We start from the raw sequence: 18,620 nt of genomic DNA on the forward strand, positions 1-18,620 counted from the left end.
ACACTGCACACGAAGGTGAAATTTGTCTTCCGCTTTTCATCCATCCTGGTCGTCCTTCCTCCGCGGCAGTGGTGGGCAGCCAGATGGCGCCCTGGGACCCAGCTCGTTGTCTTGATCTTCTTGCATGTTTTTAGTGGGGGTATATTTTACGGAGGATACCCCAGGTGAACACGGGGAGAACATGCAAACTCTACACAGAAAGGCCCTTTTTTCCTCGAGCAGCTGGCAACGAAGGTGTGAAGGACACACCCCCGGTGCCCGCTGCGAGAATCGAACCTGGGACCTTCTTGCTGTGAGGCGACAGTGTCACCGTGCCACCGTGTTGTGGTGTTTTTGGGGGTGTAAGTGGACAGATGTTGATATATGATAAAGCCCGGGCCAACTTTCACCTGCACATTCAGCAATTTCTTATGAAGTATGAACACCACAAAAAGCAATTGTTTGGGTGAACATTCATTTTGAAGGAAAAAGACTGAAGTAACTGACTAACCTTTAAACTATGCATCATTTTCATTCATTCATTCATCTTCTATACCCGCGTATCCAGCGGGGTGCTGGAGCCTATCCCAGCTGGCAATGGGCGAGAGGCGGGGTACACCCTGAACCGGTCGCCAGCCGATTGCAGGGCAACATAGACAGACATACAACCATTCACACTCACACTCACACCTATGGACAATTTAGAGCCACCAATTAACCTAATGAGCATGTTTTTGGTCTGTGGGAGGAAGCCGGAGTGCCCGGAGAGAACCCACGCATGCACGGGAAGAACATGCAAACGGGAAGAACATGCAAACCGACCCGGGGATCGAACCAACGACCTTTTGGAATTAATGAAGCTATTCTACTTCAGGTCAAAGAGTTTGGAATCGGCTGAGATTACCATAGGCTCAGTGAATAAATGGTCACAAGTCCAGTAACGTGCTTTATCCACTGTAAGCTGCCTTCCAACGTGCAACATAAGAAGCTGAAACCTTCTTTAAGAGGTTTGTAAAGTTATTCCCACTGAGAGCAAGGGCAGAAGGTTGACTTAGAGATAAAGAGCTACAATAACTGGATGGCTTAAGGGCTGCAAATGGATCTCATGTTTCATAACTCCTCTGCCCTCCTATTCATTATGACTATGCTTTACAGCTACGTGACCATAAAATGACTTTCATAAAATGATAGGATTATGGAAAACTGTCCCTCTGTTAAAGTTTAACGAGTGAATGGAAAATGAGATAAAAATCTTGAAGATCATGGAGAATGAAGAGAACAACAATGTCATTATCAGTTACTTAAAAGGCAATACAAAAGAATAAAATACAGAACATCTCAAATAAAAAAAAAAAAAATCACTTTTGCGCTTAACCATTTTGCCCAGTTTCCACAGTTTGATTATTGTCTTGTTTTCCTAATGGGACTGCAGCTATCAATATTTTCAGGAAATAGACGTGAAGTATGGATTTCTAATTCCAGATTATTTTAAGTAAAGTAAGTAAAGTTACAGTGTGGGGACTGATTGACTGATCCATTTTGAAGTCAAGACAAGTTCCAGGTAGAAACACAAGACTGTTGCACCAGTTGAGTATAAAGTCAAAGCTAAGTACTCCACTGAAACAAGTTAGTTTCACATTAAATTCCCCACTTTTATCAGTTGCACCGTCTCTACACTACAACTCAAAACATCGTCACAGAGAGGGACACTTCACCCCTATTCCCACTCTTCCACATGTGAAGCTAATCTCTGAATCTCTCTCTATCTCAGAGACAAAATGCAGAAAGTCAAGTGTGTCTTGGATGCACTGGAAGAGCTTCTACATCAACATAAATTGATAATCTTAATGAAAGACTCTACTATCCTTCCTCTAATTAACTTCTGAAAACCTTAGTTACTATTAGTCCTACTTGTGCATGTCTCAGTCTCTAAAAGTTTAAAGTACAGGGAAACTATAGTTAAAAGTCGGTAATTATCAGCACGAAGACATGTGACAAAGCCTGTTTTGGCCTCACCAGGTGAGGCTGGTATTTACAATCCCTTTGTTAATGTATCACCTTGGTACAATGAATGGGAGGAGAGATGCTACCTATGGCTACATATAGAAGTTCACCCTCCACCTCAGCATGCAGCATCTCAGTGTTTCAGACAACATGGGGAAAGGTTTCTTCATCAGTAAAACTGTTGTGATAGTGGGTGGCATCCTGGCTGCAGGGGCCCTGGCTACCATCATCGCTCTGTCTGTCGTTTACTCACAAGAAAAGGCTAAAAATGACAGTTTTCAAGTCTTGACAACACCGGAACCACCTGTCACAGCGACAGGCACACCGACAGGCACACCGACAGGCACAGCAACAGGCACACCGACAGTCACACCGACAGGCACAGTGACAGGCACACCGACAGGCACACCGACAGGCACAGCAACAGGCACAGCGACAGGGACAGCTGCCCCATCCAATAAACCTTGGGACAAGTATCGACTGCCAAAGAGCCTGGTGCCGGACCACTATAATGTCACCCTGTGGCCGCGACTGACTCCAAATGAGACAACTGGACTCTACATCTTTACTGGTAAGGCTTTATGTGTGTAATGCTCATTGCTGATTCTCTGGAGCCAGACGGTTTTCTTTCTTACAAAGTAGCTGCGTTCACCTGCGATTCAGGGTTGAAAGCGGTCAGGAGTTTGGAAGCATTCCTTTAAGAAGAAAAGGGAGGGAGATAAAGACTGATGGGAGGTTGATAAGTTCCATAGGGTACAATGTGAAAAGAAAACAAGACTTGAAGAAACAACCATCCCTCAAGAAACTTTCTGCTTGCAGGGATTTTCGATCAGGGTGACTCCTGACTCAGACTTTTATGTTTTGATATAAAGTTCCTTGTAACTTCTTAATTTCATTGCAAATGCATTTCAACGTGTGAATCAAGTTTTTCATAAAGTCATTAAATTTTATAAAATATTCAATATATAAACTCTATGATAACAACATGAACCTGGGAGACTGAGGGAGATGCAAGTTAGCCGTAGTCTGTACACACCCTAACAGCCTTGAAAAGGCTTGAATGTGTGTGCATGTGTATGCATACAAACATATGTCCATTTTAAAAGGATAGCACCACATACAAGAGTTCACATTAAGCTTGACAGTTCACTCCTGATCTCAGAGAGAGCAGTTGGTAGAGCAGTCACAGCTAAATGTCTTTACTTGCTTGTTGTGGAACTTTTCTGGACAACATTTTGTGAACATCTGAACAGAGACAGTACTTACTATTGTGCTAAAACACTGTTTGGTTCAATTGCTCCCAACTCACTGACGTATGCAAGTAGCGCTAAGGGTTTGCAAGTGGACATTGCTTTGTTTTAATGGGTCACAGAGCTCAAAAGTTTGGGAACCACTCGTCAAGGTGACTCATCTTAGATACAAAGAATTATATACATAATTTAAAACTTGGATTCAGGTGTCACCACCGTTGTCATTTACTACACTCAAAAATTGTAATTTGAGTCAGTGAGTGGGAGTTGGGTAATGCTCATGTTTCTTACAACTGCTGATCACAGTTTAAATTATTTCATGTTTTTTCAGGTGAGTCCAGTGTGGAGTTTGAGTGTGTTGAGGAGACTGACCTGATTCTTATCCACTCCAATAAGCTGAACTACACCATACGTGAAAATGGTCAGCGGGCAGTGCTGACTTCAGTGAATGGAGAAAAAGCCCCCTCAATCACGAAATCCTGGCGCAGGACTGAGACTCAGTACCTGGTCCTAGAGCTGGATGGTAAACTGACAAAGAACAGCATGTACCGCCTCTCAACTATCTTTACCGGAGAGCTGGCTGATGACCTTGGAGGCCTCTACAGGAGTGAATACATGGAGAATGGAGTGAAAAAGTACGTTTTTGCTGTCTTTGAAACTGAACCTAGTTTCTTATGACCAATAAGAAGTGTTCCAGATAAGTTTTGTTTGTTTACTAAGTCAAAGGAGTTTTTCCATCTGTTTCTAGTTTTTGTGTTTTGTGTTCATCCAGGCTAAACACATCCTGGGTTATCCCTCTGTGCTACAAACACAGAGATTAAATTTATGTTAAATTTATCATTTGGCTCTTGGGAAAACCCCACACAAGCCATTTACCTAAAATGTTGAGTTGTTTCATTAAAAATCAAGCATCATTTGTCTATTTCTTGTTTCCAGGGTTGTTGCTACTACTCAGATGCAGCCGACAGATGCCAGGAAGGCTTTCCCCTGTTTTGACGAGCCAGCCATGAAAGCTGTTTTTCACATCACTCTGCTCCATGACAATGGAACTATGGCACTGTCCAATGGCATGGAAAAAAGTTCGTTGAATAATTGTTATTTTGATTAAAAACCTTCTGAAACTTTTTCTTGAAACATGACTCCAGGCAATAATGTAAATAATGAAAATCAAATAAAAATTGTGTTCTATTAAATTTCATTTATCTTCTACAGGCTCAACCAACATCACAAGGGACAATCAAGAAGTGCTGCAGACAGTCTTTGAGCCAACTGAGAAAATGTCCACCTACCTGTTGGCGTTCATCGTCTGTGACTATGACTTCCTCAATAACACCATCGATGATGTTTTGGTAATTGACCCCCCAAAAGATTTTGTTCCTCTTTCATGAATACAGCGTGTATTTCCGGGAAACTTGCTGATATGTATTCTGCCACATTGTCACATTGATACTATTACTGAGAAAAAAAGAAGTCACCACCAAAGGTTTTTTCTTAAATCCTACACATGATATAGACACCTGTTGTTCACTTTGTGCCATTTTATACATTGAATGCAAGTGCAACGTAAAGCCACTAGGTGTAGGATTTAAACATTTATGACTATGTCCCCATCCAGTGGTTGTATTTAAGAAGACATTTGGGCTGAAGCAGCACTTAGCCTGCACCAGCTGGACTGTCTCATTATGCAACAAATAAATTTTATCCCACCAAAACAATTTAATAGATATTTTAAATCTAATAAATGTACACACATCACATTGTTGACATCATGCAAGTGATGTAAATTTAAAATCACAGAAAAATTCCATAATTTCTGATAGTGATATTCATACTCCAGCAACACTTGTTAATATAAAGAACAACCTTGTGGTATGACGATAAAGGTGTTCTTTGTACTCTGAGTGTTTCTAGGGATCTGACTTCTTCAAACTTTTTAACTTCTCTATTCACCTTGGAAGAAAGTGAAGTTATGTCAGAAATCCCTACTCTGCTTCTACAATGATATTCAATCCAGCAAAAGTGTGTGTAATAAGACTGTGTAATGTGTTTTATTGTGTTTACTATGTGATGTGGGTTTAGATCCGTATCTTCGCCCGGAAGCCTGCTATTGCGGCTGGGCAAGGAGATTATGCCCTTAACATAACTGGACCCATTCTGAAGTTCTTTGAGGACTACTACAATTCTTCTTACCCCCTGCCCAAGTCTGGTAAGTAAACCACACATGATGATCTGGATATGAATGAGTCTGGTTTAAAAACAGATATGGGCCTACAGGGCAAGTTTGCAAGTTGCCCTGAAAGTAAGAATAAGTGAAAATAAGAATAAGGTTGAAAATTACTAGAAAAACACCAGACTTTTCCATTACCACTACTCACTTTGTCTATCTACAGGTACAAAAGAAAAGTGATGCACTCTTTTCTCTAAGGCAGTGTTTTATTTTCATATCCTACCTTTTTTATGTGTCTTTGTCAAATATATCAAATTTGTTGCCTGAATACTTCTTTTTCTTCTCCACATTTATTAAGTACTTACAGTGCACCTATCCAGTTATACATTAATATGACATGTAAACCTCTGACTTAAGTGGTCAGCAGTTCTTACAATTGTTTTTATTGCCATCATGTGTGTTTTTATGGTCAACCCCAAATACACCTCAATTTGTAGACTTAAACCCTGGCTGCCACTTCAAATAAAACTGCTGTGTCAGCAATTCTGAACACCATATAAAATGCTCATCCTTCATTCCATCCTTATCATTTGGGTATTATGCAAGGCTTATCAGCAAATCGCAGGGATGCTTGTATCTCTCAGCTTTCAATTTTTGTGACAGGACTTTGGGAACCGTGATAAACCATGATCACACGCAACATCAGTTATTAACAGATCAAACTTGATTGTGATACAGTTTTTGATGACAGTTGTATTTGGAAGAATCTCCACCAGCAATCAACTACACATAATCTCTTTACTGGTGCAGATCAGATAGCTCTACCAGACTTTAATGCTGGAGCCATGGAGAACTGGGGTCTGATCACATACAGAGAGACAGCACTGCTCTACGATGAATCATTCTCCTCCAATTCCAACAAGGAGAGGATTGCAACCATCATTGGCCATGAACTGGCTCACATGGTGAGGCTTTAACTCTACAAACTGTGCCACTTCACAGTGTCTATTGTATGGTGGTCACTGTTAAATCTGGTATGACATGACTACAGACTTGGCTTAGACTTATGTTGGTTGGCTTGACACTTTGCTCAGACATTTAAACTGGTCTTAAGTTTCTCTTTCAAGGTTACACAGATTTGTTTCAGTCTCATTTTTTTAAATTGATTAAAGAGCAAATTGCAATATCCAGCAGGAGTTTTAAGCCAAGTCTCATGTCCTTCAGAGTCTCAAGTCTCTTTATTATATTATATTATATTATATTATATTATATTATATTATATTATATTATATTATATTATATTATATTATATCAAGTCTATATATTTTACATTTTTTTTGACATAGCGTCACACTTTTTTTCTGTCCCTTTAGTGGTTTGGTAATCTGGTGACCCTGAGGTGGTGGAATGACTTGTGGCTAAATGAAGGTTTTGCATCCTATGTTGAGTATCTGGGAGCAAACAATGCTGAGCCCCTCTGGAATGTGGTAAGGATTTCCCTCCCACCTCGCCCATATGCTCTCAAAAATCAGTGTAACGATGGATAATGGTGACATGAGGAGTTTTCATCACACTGTCTTATTTGTCTCATAATAGACAGACCTTATGGTGCTCGCTGATGTCCACAGAGCGTTTGGCGTCGATGCCCTGGCCACTTCTCACCCTTTGTCCTCTAAAGAAGAGGACATCCAGACACCGGCACAGATCAATGAGCTGTTTGATGCCATCTCTTACAGCAAGGTACCCTCATACACTCAGGTCTAAACAGCAGCAGAAGATGTTTTTTGTCTCTGATCAATCCCACATTCCAACATATAAAATGTTTTTCCATATCCTCAGGGAGCGTCTGTTCTGAGGATGCTGTCAGATTTCCTGACTGAAGACGTCTTCAAACAGGGACTCCAGGTCAGGACTTTATAGAGACCATATTTACCTGAAAATATCACATTCTACTGTGAAGCTTAGCCTCCTTTTACTTGACCCAGTGGAAAATCTTGTATAATAGATCCTCATTAGGGTTCAGGTGCACATGTCCTTGGCAAAAGAATTCTCTATTAGTAACATGGCAGAGTGCATCCAATACACTCTAGAAAATCTGAAAGGCAAGTTGTGAAGGAATTTTAACCAGCACTGTGCTCAGTCCATTGAGGGTGGATATTCTGTGGTATGACAACATCACTATCAAACAATAGTATTCAGGAACTGTAATTTATTCAACAAAATCACATGGATTATTATGTGAATGCAGAGTAGTTATAGTGTTGCTATTTGGGGTGTAGGCTTTGAACTTCTCACTTTCCATAAGGAAGCAAAGAAGGGAGTGGGGGGAGTGGAGAACATAGCCTTCTTTTGCAAAATTAAAAAATACTGGTTGTCTACATCATTTAGCAGGAACACCTCCAAAGCAAAATAACTAATTTACTTTTTGCTTTGTCTCCTCACCCTGCAGACCTACCTGGATGAATTTAAGTACAATAACACAGTCTACAGAGACCTATGGGACCATCTGCAAAGGGCATGTTCTTTTCTATGGACTCTTTCTTAAGATTTGAACATTTAGCTAATGTCTTTCACAAAATGACCATATTTTTTGTATTGTTTGTCTGCTTCAACAGGCTGTTGAGAAAAGTGACACTGTACAACTTCCTAACACTACCCATAACATCATGAACACCTGGGTGCTGCAGATGGGCTATCCTGTTGTTACCATAAATACCACCACTGGAATGATATCCCAGCAGCACTTTCTCCTGGATCCAGACTCTAATGTCACTACTCCGTCTCCCTACAAGTATGTACACTGCCTTTTTGTCATCCTCCCTACCCCGAGAACAATCAGTTCATTAGGGTTCAAGACCAAAAGGAGCTGGTTAAACTCACTGGAGACATCCTGAGCATACACACCGAGTTTTGTTCAAATCTAATGAAAGGAAGACAAACGGCAGACATTTAAGTGCATAGTGTTAGGGTTTAGCCTTAAATAAATTTTGTTTCAGGACTCAAATGAGCAGACCAATGCCAGGACAATGCCAAAAACAAAAATCAATTTACTTGCAAAATAAAGGGAAGAAAAAAAAGGCAAGAAACCAAAAGCACACTCAAAACTGAGTGGAAATAACTGGAAAACTGAGGCTGAGAGGCACACCGAGCAGGGCTGAAGACACTGAAACAAAGAGCAAACAGAAGCATAAAGTCCAAAAGTACAACAAAATAAAGCACGGGAAACTCCAGGACAAATCTTAAATGTAGGGCTTTCAAAGGGTTTCTTAGTCGATTACTCACATGAGGGGTAGGGTGATCACACAGTAGAGATCAGGATGAACCGGCAGCCACAAGTACAGAGAGCTTCTCCTAAGTACTGCCAGCATTCAAACAGACAAAATAACACTTGGGAAAAAAGGAAAGAGAAAACACTGGGAGAGGACAAAAAGCAACTCCTAACACACAGTTATTGAAATAATCCTTTTTAATTTTCATGACATCATGATACAACTGCTACACCCTCCCTTGTGCAGTCAGTAGAACGCAAAAGAGATAAACAACACTACCTGTTGATTTAATAACACAACTGCTTATCCTACAGCTATGAATGGATTGTTCCAATCAAGTGGATGAAGAATGGTGAGACTCAGACACCACTATGGCTGACGAGTAAATCAGGTAGGTAATCAAGTAACAATAACATGGTGATTTTGTGCTGCTAAATAAAAATTACTTTAGACTGGAAATGAGACATTTTTGGCAATAGATGTAAGTCATTGTTGGCCTATGCTGATGGTACAGACAAGTCAGATTTACTTTCATATTCCTTGACTGCAAGAAAGTGTCAAAGGACACTATACACACACACACACACACACACACACACACACACACACAAATACACAAGTATAGATTTAATAGTCCATTGTCTGAGTTTGCTAAAATTATGCCCAGAATACAAATAACAAACAACAATGACACTGTTAAAAGTTAACTCCGGCCTCCCTTTCTTCTGTAGCCACAAATGAATCGGTGAAGGCGTCAGACTCTGACTGGGTGCTAGCCAACATTGATGTAGTTGGTTACTACAGGGTCAACTATGACCAGGGCAACTGGCAACGACTCCTACATACTCTGAGCAACAATCATGAGGTAACACAGCTGATACATGGCCATATAATTATATTTTATCCCCATGAATACTATAGATGTTATGGACATGCGTCTTGATCTAAGTGGTTTTAGTAGTAGTAACCGGGATACTGCTCTTGTTTTTCAAGCTTATTCCAGTTATCAACCGAGCTCAGATAGTGGATGATGCCTTCAACCTGGCTAGGTAAGTCCAGCTGATACAGCATCATATATAGATGATGATAGCAATGATGAGAATGATCATCTGGATTACTGAGGTGATAAAAAAACAACTTGTTTGATGCCTTCAGTAAGGTCAATACATTGTCAGAGACAGAGCAACATCCTCTTTGTTACATTTATCAACAGGGTTTATGTGAAAAAATGACCTAAAATAAGTCAGATATTACTATTAAACCACACTGCTAGCATGACAATGATACTGGCATTTGAGTCATTATGTACAGGAAATTTAGGAAAAGTAGGAAAGGTACTCAACTATTTCACCAAGTGTACTGAAGGGTAAAACTTAGAACACTCACGACTATCAATAAATGATGATCAAGATGTAGAAATTTAGGCATCTCATTCATTTTCTCAATCTTGAAATCCCAAAGAGCAAAGATCATCCCGACAGTGCTGGCCCTCGATACCACCAAGTACCTCATCAATGAGACAGAATACATGCCTTGGGAATCAGCCCTGGACAACATGGATTTCTTCTATCTCATGTTTGACCGCAGTGAGGTTTATGGTCCCATGCAGGTGCAGTTTCTCTCAGCCTGTCTGTATGAAAATCAAAAGAGCCAAAACACAAAGTTACTTTGATTACTCTAATCTTCATGGAATTATAACATTTTCTGTTTTCCTTGATTTTAGCAATATTTGAAGCAGCAGGTCACCGAACTGTTTAACCACTACACAGAGACGACTGACAATTGGGCCTCTGTACCTGAGGGACACATGGACCAGTGAGTAAAGAGAAATACATGGTTTCTTTTGTGTTTTTTTTTCTGGACTTCTGTTAACACTCCTTCTCCTTCCTATTTCTCCTTTGTCCAGGTACAATCAGGTGAATGCTCTCAGCCTGGCTTGCAGGACAGGCCTCCCGGAATGCCTGACTGTGGTCAAGACAAAGTTCAATGACTGGATGGAGAAAGATGTGCCGTAAGTGCATACGTCCTCACCATGTGTATCTTATTTCCTATCCACTGTGTTGCACTTAAAATGCAACCATCTGTCCATCGTCATAATCTACTGAACTTAAAGATGTGACCTTTCTTCAGGATCCACCCCAACCTGCGCTCCGTTGTGTATTGTAACGGCATTGCAGCAGGTGATGCTAAAGAATGGGACTTTGCTTGGTCAAAGTTCAAGAATACCACCATTGCTTCTGAAGCTGAGAAACTCCGCTCTGCCCTGGCCTGCACGACGCAACCCTGGCTGCTCAACAGGTCTGCTCACAGACATCCTTCACACGACTAGATGTTATACTACAGCTCATAACTGACAATCTCTGACTAGTCCACTCACACATACTCTGCTCACTGTTCTACTTGTGCCTTCTCAGGTACCTGGAGTACACTCTGGATGCAGACATGATCCGAAAGCAGGATGCTACTGCCACTATTATCTCCATTGCCAGCAATGTGATTGGTCAGTCTCTGGCTTGGGACTTTGTCAGGACTCGATGGTCATACATCTTCAACCAGTGAGTACAACACAATACTTGTTAGTTGCCAACATGACTGCATTCCTGTGAAACATGAGAAAAGGCACCAGATTTGTAGCCTATGACTCAGTTTTCAGTAATTTCAGTTTGTCCACAATGACTTTAAAGGTGCTGAAACAGGCTGTATGGGACTGAGTAATGGGTTGTTATAAATGCAGATGTACGGTGTGGTAGGTCACACATGACTGTTATCTAAGATTTTCACATGTCGAACTGAAGCAAAGTCACATAACAAAAGGTCCACTGTCACAGAATTGCATAATAGCAGATTTAGCAGTTTTACAGTCAAGTTTATGATAAGTGACCACTTTATTGACCAAGCAAGCTCAGTGCAATTCAAACTCTGCCTCAGATTTGGTCTTGAGCCCTTATAAAATCTGAAGGCCTCCTCTTGACAGAGCACAACACAGTACAGTTTCCCTACAGCTGAATTAAGCTAGTAGTGGGATGTTTTAGTGGTAGTTCATGTTATTCAAATATAGCTTTTTATTATCATTATGATTTTGCTAAATGTAACTTGTGCAACAACCAGTTATTTTACACTCTATATTTTAACTGTACCCACTACATAAAGTTACACTTTGGTCTGACTTCAAGGTTCACGCAGCCATCTGGGTCTGACCTGTACAAACATACTTATTCCTTCATTTTTATCTGCAACAAAGTATAGATATAATTGCTTTATTCAGATTATTGGACACATGAAGTTTGTAAAGCTAATTTGCATACAAATGGCACTAAGTATCCATTATGTCTTGGCTTTGTTTTCGCTCACAGGTATGGTGGTGGATCATTCTCCTTCTCCAACCTCATCACAGGAGTCACTGAACGCTTTTCCACTGAATTCGAACTTGTGCAGGTTAGATATTCTAGACATTTTTTGTCAACAGCGTTTTCAAAGTTTCTTCATAATGGCTTTTTCACAGTTTTACCCACAACCAAACAAATCTGTATCTGTACTTTCAGGAATTTTCATGTTTTAAGACTGTCTGAGTGCCATTCAAGTTTATGGTTTGCCCTTGGTTCATTTTATTATGGGATCAGATTAGAAAATGGCAGGCATGCCCAAATCCTCATCAAGTCTTAAATCATTATCAAGTCCCAAGTTAATAAAATCCCAAGCGACTGATCTTTGGCAAAACCCCTCCCTTAAAAAGTGCTGTTAGCAGCCATTTTCCCCCCTAAATTTTAATCTAACATTCAGATTCCTCACCCCAAAAAATGAATCGAGTCATGTGGTTTATAATGTCATAAAACTGTCTCTGGTCAGACTGGCCTTAAAGTCATTTGACTTTGGCCCTCCATCTGTGTTTTATGACGACTGGAACCTGCACTTAACTGTGTTAAATGTGTTATTTGGTGTTATTTGTTGCTGCCTGACTTTGAATACCTGCATCACATTATCCAGCAAGACACTAATTTGACTTTTTTTTTGTTTGTTGTGACAGCTGAAGCAGTTCAAGGCAGATAATGCTGAGGTTGGTTTCGGCTCTGGGACCCTGGCAATTGATCAGGCCATCGAGACAACCGGCAGCAACATAAAATGGATTGCAGAGAACAAGCAAAATGTTCTGGACTGGTTCAACGCTGAAATAAAACCCCAGTAAGGACTTGGACTAGCTCTCTATTTCCTTGTGCTTAATCTAATTTTAAAATGTTATATTTTCATAGTAAACCTTGCTTGGAGGGAGATGATCACACAACTTCAACTCAAAAGACATTTACACCAGCTCTGCTTGACAGAGGTAGTTTGTATCTTTCTCAACAAAAAAGAAAAAAAAAGAAAGTATTTCATCAGCGTTTAACTGAGCCTTTGTTCTACCTCCGTTTGGCTGAACTTAATATGGGAGACAAAAGATAATTACAGTGTATTTTGAATGCGTGAAAGTGGAAATAAGTTGAAGAGTACATGGTTAGAGATACTGAGATATTACCTGTCCCAATGCAAAATAATTTTTGCTCAAACTGGATTGTTATTGAATAATTCATTTATTTATTGTTCAGATTCTGCGAAAGCTTTATTTTCCTGGTTATGACAGCTGTTTATAATGAATGTCACAAGTCAGCCTGAACCAGTGTCCCAGTTATTGGTTAAAAACGCAAATTCATGGTGTGTTAGGTGCAGTTACAGTTAATCCATGTCAAGGTAGTCATCTTTCATTAGATCCATGTAGAAAATATAGCTGTGCCCATTCATAATACTTTCTACTGGCTTCATAGCTAATACTCCCCAAAAGCTTGTAAACTGAATATAATGTAAACTGAATATAATGTCAATATGTGCACCTTTGAAAATGAAATGCTTAAAGTTTTTTTCATGTCCACAGATTATTCTTGTGTTAACACTCGATATTTTTACATATTTGAAGGCAACAATTGTGCTCTATGCTGGAAATGTGAATAAACACATTTGTTAAGAATTCACTGTTGTGCTCTTGTCTGTCTGAATGTACGGTGCTTCTGGTATGTTATTGACATATCCAGTCATTATTCTGTACTGATTATACTGATTGACCTTGTAGTTGCAGACAAATACTCTGTCCAAAAAATCTTGACTCCAGGTCCACTTATTATCTTTTTCGATGAAATATGCTGCATGTTCTTAGAGTTTCTTTCTCACATCCTCATGTTTTTTCCCTTTCCATAGCTGTACAGATTTACTGAGGTGGGCAGAGGGGCTTAAAAGCATTAATAGACTTTTTGTTTAAATCCCCTCTTGACTTAGAAAAAACCCCAATATTTCTATATTGTATATTAATGGAATACCTATCAAAATGATTGAAAAGATATGGCCCCTTCCTATTTGTGAATAAAGCTGTATAAATGTTTATTACAGCCACAGAATAAGAGAACTGTGCCAGTAGCAGCTTTGGGCCTACTGATGGACTTCATGCACCACAATATTTTCACCACACTCATTCTACAGTGGTATAAGTGGATATGTTTGACATCAGCTGACATCATTTTTTTTTTTTTTTTAAAGAAATCTACAGTAGTCATGTCCCACTCAGTTAAGATAGCAAAGCAGCACTTGTTGGGCCAAAAAGATTTGATGAAATCCTGACCGAAATGCAGAGAAACATTCAAGAAATCTTACCATCGTACAACCCTGATTCCTAAAACGTTGGTATGCTGTGTAAAACATAAATAAAACAAAATATGATCATTTGCTGATTCTTTTTGACATAAACTCAACTGAATACAGCACAGAGACCATATGTTTAGAGCATTACCTCATCAGCTTCAAAGACTTTTGTAAATATATGCTTATTCTGAATTAGAGGCCAGCGGTTCATTGGTAACAGGTGATAGTATCATGATTGGGTATGAAAGGGGCATCCTGGAAAGGCTCAGTCAGTGAAGTTCACCACTTTGTGAAACACATGACTGTATAAAGGATATTACTACATCAGGAACACTTCATGAAACCGCTGTCTGTAAACACACTTTACAAATGACTGCATTCTGTTTCTGGAATCAGAGTTGTAGAATATGTCTTAACACAATCAACTCTTCCATTATAGCTGCCTCCATGGCCACAACAGCAAAAACATATTAATGAAATGTGGAAATTCTGTAATTTAAAACGCAGTTCAACATGAAGAAAACAGTCTTTGAATGACGCTTCCTGACAATCTACAAGACTATTTTGTGGAATTGCTTAAGCAGAAGTAAATATTTGACCTATGAACACAATGAGACAAAGACAATAAAATGTTTTATGTCGTACGCATGTAGATTCTCAGCAGACACGCAGTGTTTTATAACTTAAACACATCATAAAAACATCCACTATATGAGATAGCTCATCACATCTTATCACTCCTGAGCAATAGTTTCCATTTCCACCATTCCCGTGAGAGCTGTTCTGTCCTAATAACTCATCCATTTATTCCAAATGGTGGGAGGAAATGATTATGGAGGAGTGGGGGTGAGGGGAGTGGAGGTGCAGTAAAATGTTGGCAGCCACTCCTGTTTGTCATTGTGTATGAGATCTGAGACTCTGCCAACCAGACCTACTTATTTTGAATCAGGCTTTTTATTATAGCGTTCGCTTTGTAGCAGTAATTTAACAGCCACTAAAAGAGGAAGAAGTATTTTAAAGCCTGCAGCTTTTGATTTAAGCCACAGGCTTTCCTCTCCCGGATTCAGTTGGGATCTATCTGAGGGACTTCTGGTAGCTGTGTGCTGTTTGTTCGGCCATGGGGAAAAGTTGCCGTGTCAGCAAGACGTGCATTCTGTTCGTGCTCTTAGGCCTCATCTCTGTGGCAACCATTGTCTTGTTGTGGACTATTGCCCTGACAGGAGGAGATGATGTTGATGTCATAGCCCCGTGGGACAGGTAGGACACTGGTTCGGAATACAGGTTGACACATGTGAGTCCTTGCAGGATGATACAGGATACATAATATGAAATTTGCTGGAGGTCATAGTGCAGGCAGATACATGCATCCTGGTGCCTCACAGGCTCCTGATGTCCTCATTTAACAAGACAGTGACTGTAGTCAGTGTTCAATAAGAAAAAACTGTGTTAGTCTCTAAAACACTCGAGTGAGTAAAAGCGTAAAGCTTGTGGAGGAATGCAAAATTCATACAAAAAGCTATTACTGTCCCACTGTGGCCTCTTAACAAGTCTGTAACATTAAAAATCAAGTCATAAGTCCTGTCTGATTGTGATATAATGGGGAAGTTAATAAATTTAGGTTTACTGAAATAAAGCATATACTTTCAAAATAACTGTCTACTCTTATACATGGAAGAATTACACAAAGCTTTCATGCTTTCATCATTAGCAGTTTATGGTCACATGAATTCTGACCGTTGACTGTTGATTTCTGAAATACTTTGTCTTCACGTTACCATGCTGTCTAATGGAATGTACAACCCAAAAAAGTTGGGACACTGTAAAACGTAAAATGAAACAAAATGTGATGATTTGCAAACATTGAAGACCGACATTTAATTGAAAATATCAAATGTTGAAAATGATATCCTCATTTCACATCTCACGGTCATTAAAAGATTCAGAGAATTACAAAAAAAAATCTCTATACGCAAGAGAGAAGGCCGAAAACCAGTACTGGATAGCTGTGATCTTCGTCAGACAGCACTGCATTGATAACAGGCCCGATTGTGCAGTGGACATCACTGCATGGGCTCTAGAAAACCATCGTCTGTGGACACAGTTCAACGCTGCATCTACAAACAGAAGCTGAATCTCTACCATGCAAAGAGGAAACCATATACAGTGCATTCAGAAAGTATTCACACCCCTTGACATTCCCCACGTTTCGTTATGTTACAGCCTTTTCCCAAAATGGATTAAATTTCTTTTTTGTCTCATCAATCTACACGCAATACCCCATTATGACAAAGCGAAAAAGGTTTTTTTTTTTTAGAATTTTTTGCAAATTTATCAAACATAAAAAACTGAAATATCACATGTACATAAGTATTCACACCCTTTGCTATGACACTCAAAATTGAGCTCAGGTGCATCCTGTTTCCACTGATCATCCTTGAGATGTTCCTACAACCTGACATGGAGTCCACCTGTGGTAAATTCAATTGATTGGACATGATTTGGAAAGGCACATACCTGTCTATATAAGGTCCCACTGTTGACAGTGCGTGTCAGAGCAGAAACCAAGCCATGAAGTCAAAGGAATTGTCTGTAGACCTCCGAGACAGGATTGTATCGAGGCACAGATCTGGGGAATGGTATAAAGAAATTTCCGTAGCATTGAAGGTCCCAAAGAGCAGAGTGGGGTCCATCATTTGTAAATGGAAGAAGTCTGGAACCACAAGGACTCTTCCTAGAGCTGGCTGCTTGGCCAAACTGAGCAATCGGGGGAGAAGGGCCTTGGTCAGGAAGGTGACCAAGAACCCGATGGTCACTCTGACAGAGCTCCACTATTCGTCTGTGGAGATAGGAGAACCTACCAGAAGGACAACCATCTCTGCAGCAATCCACCAATCATGCCTTTATGGTAGAGTGGCCAGACAGAAGCCTCTACTCAGTAAAAGGCAAGCCCACTGGAGCCAAAGACACCTAAAGGACTCTCAGACCATGAGAAACAAGATTCTCTGGTCTGATGAAACCAAGATTGAACTCTTTGGCCTGAATGCCAAGTGTCACATCTGGAGGAAACCGGGCACCTTTCATCACCTCCCTATGGTGAAGCCAGTGACGTGCGGTCAGTTTTAAAAAAAAACTTGCTGTGGTTGATGTATTTGTTTTCTGTATTATTTCAGCATTTTTATGGTCAAAATCGCTAAATTTACACATTTCCTGTTCAAATACATGGGAGAAGGGCGAGTTGAGGCAGCGATGAGCTGTGCCTCATTTCTGATGGCACTGTGCCATACACACTGACTGACGCAGGCAGTTTGCACATGCCCATTGCTGTCTCTCTCTATATCGCCCATGAATGCACGGTGAAAATGCTCCGAGTGAGGCAGAAAGGACCGTGCCGCACTCATAGGTGGCAGTGCTGAGCTCCATCGGCGAAATGCACGTCGCTGCGTGCTCTCCTTCGCAGAGGACGATAGTGAGTGTTCACTTTTAACCAAAAAAAGAGAGATCAACCAAAAAAAAATGTACATTTTAAAAAATCGAATTTGACCTTATATTAAACATTCCTTTGTTTTTCTTGCTATTGTATTGTTGAACAGTGTGGAATTGATTAAAGCATAATTAAAAGCTTTTAAAACAACTAAATGTTTCAATTAAGGTCAAAATTGAAATATAAGCTTCTATTTGGGTTCATGTATTTTCACATCTGACTCCAGAGGGGTCAGTGCCTCACCAGTCATGAACCTCACTGCACGTCACTGGGTGAAGCATGGTGGTGGCAGCATCATGCTGTGGGGATGTTTTTCTGCTGCAGGAACTGGGAGACTTGTCAGGATCGAGGGAAAGATGAACGGAGCAAAGTACAGAGAGATCCTTGATGAAAACTTGCTCCAGAGTGCTCAGGACCTCAGACTAGGGTGAAGATTTATCTTCCAACAGGTCAATAACCCTAAGCACACAGCCAAGACAATGAAGCAGTGGCTTCGGGACAAGTCTGTGAATGTCCTTGCGTGGCCCAACCAGAGCCCAGACTTGAACCCGATTGAACATCTTTGGAAAGACCTGAAAATAGCTGTGCAGCGACGCTCCTCATCTAACCTGACAGAGCTTGAGAGGATCTGCAGAGAAGAATGGGAGAAATACCTCAAATACAGGTGTGCCAAACTTGTAGCGTCATACCCAAGAAGACTTGAGGCTGTAACGCTGCCAAGGGTGCCTCAGCAAAGTAGTGAGTAAAAGGTGTGAATACTTATGTACATGCAATATTTCAGTTTTTTATTTTTAATAAATTTGCAAAAA

General features: G+C 40.3%; 1 protein-coding gene across 1 annotated transcript; it reads left to right on the forward strand.

Annotated features, from left to right (window-relative positions):
- The first annotated feature begins 2,133 nt into the window (after nucleotides 1-2,133).
- On the forward strand, nucleotides 2,134-12,852 carry LOC143321823 (aminopeptidase N-like). Its single transcript, XM_076732488.1, has 21 exons — nucleotides 2,134-2,554; nucleotides 3,565-3,868; nucleotides 4,170-4,312; nucleotides 4,446-4,582; nucleotides 5,313-5,439; nucleotides 6,211-6,365; nucleotides 6,774-6,887; nucleotides 6,997-7,140; nucleotides 7,240-7,305; nucleotides 7,850-7,915; nucleotides 8,016-8,191; nucleotides 8,984-9,060; nucleotides 9,401-9,534; nucleotides 9,663-9,718; nucleotides 10,131-10,278; nucleotides 10,393-10,484; nucleotides 10,576-10,680; nucleotides 10,800-10,967; nucleotides 11,084-11,224; nucleotides 12,023-12,104; nucleotides 12,694-12,852. The coding sequence occupies exons 1-21, from the start codon at nucleotides 2,134-2,136 to the stop codon at nucleotides 12,850-12,852; spliced, it is 3,015 nt and encodes a 1,004-aa protein (XP_076588603.1).
- The last annotated feature ends 5,768 nt before the right edge of the window (nucleotides 12,853-18,620 follow it).

Source organism: Chaetodon auriga, chromosome 6 (assembly GCF_051107435.1).
Source record: "Chaetodon auriga isolate fChaAug3 chromosome 6, fChaAug3.hap1, whole genome shotgun sequence".
NCBI lineage: Eukaryota > Metazoa > Chordata > Actinopteri > Chaetodontiformes > Chaetodontidae > Chaetodon > Chaetodon auriga.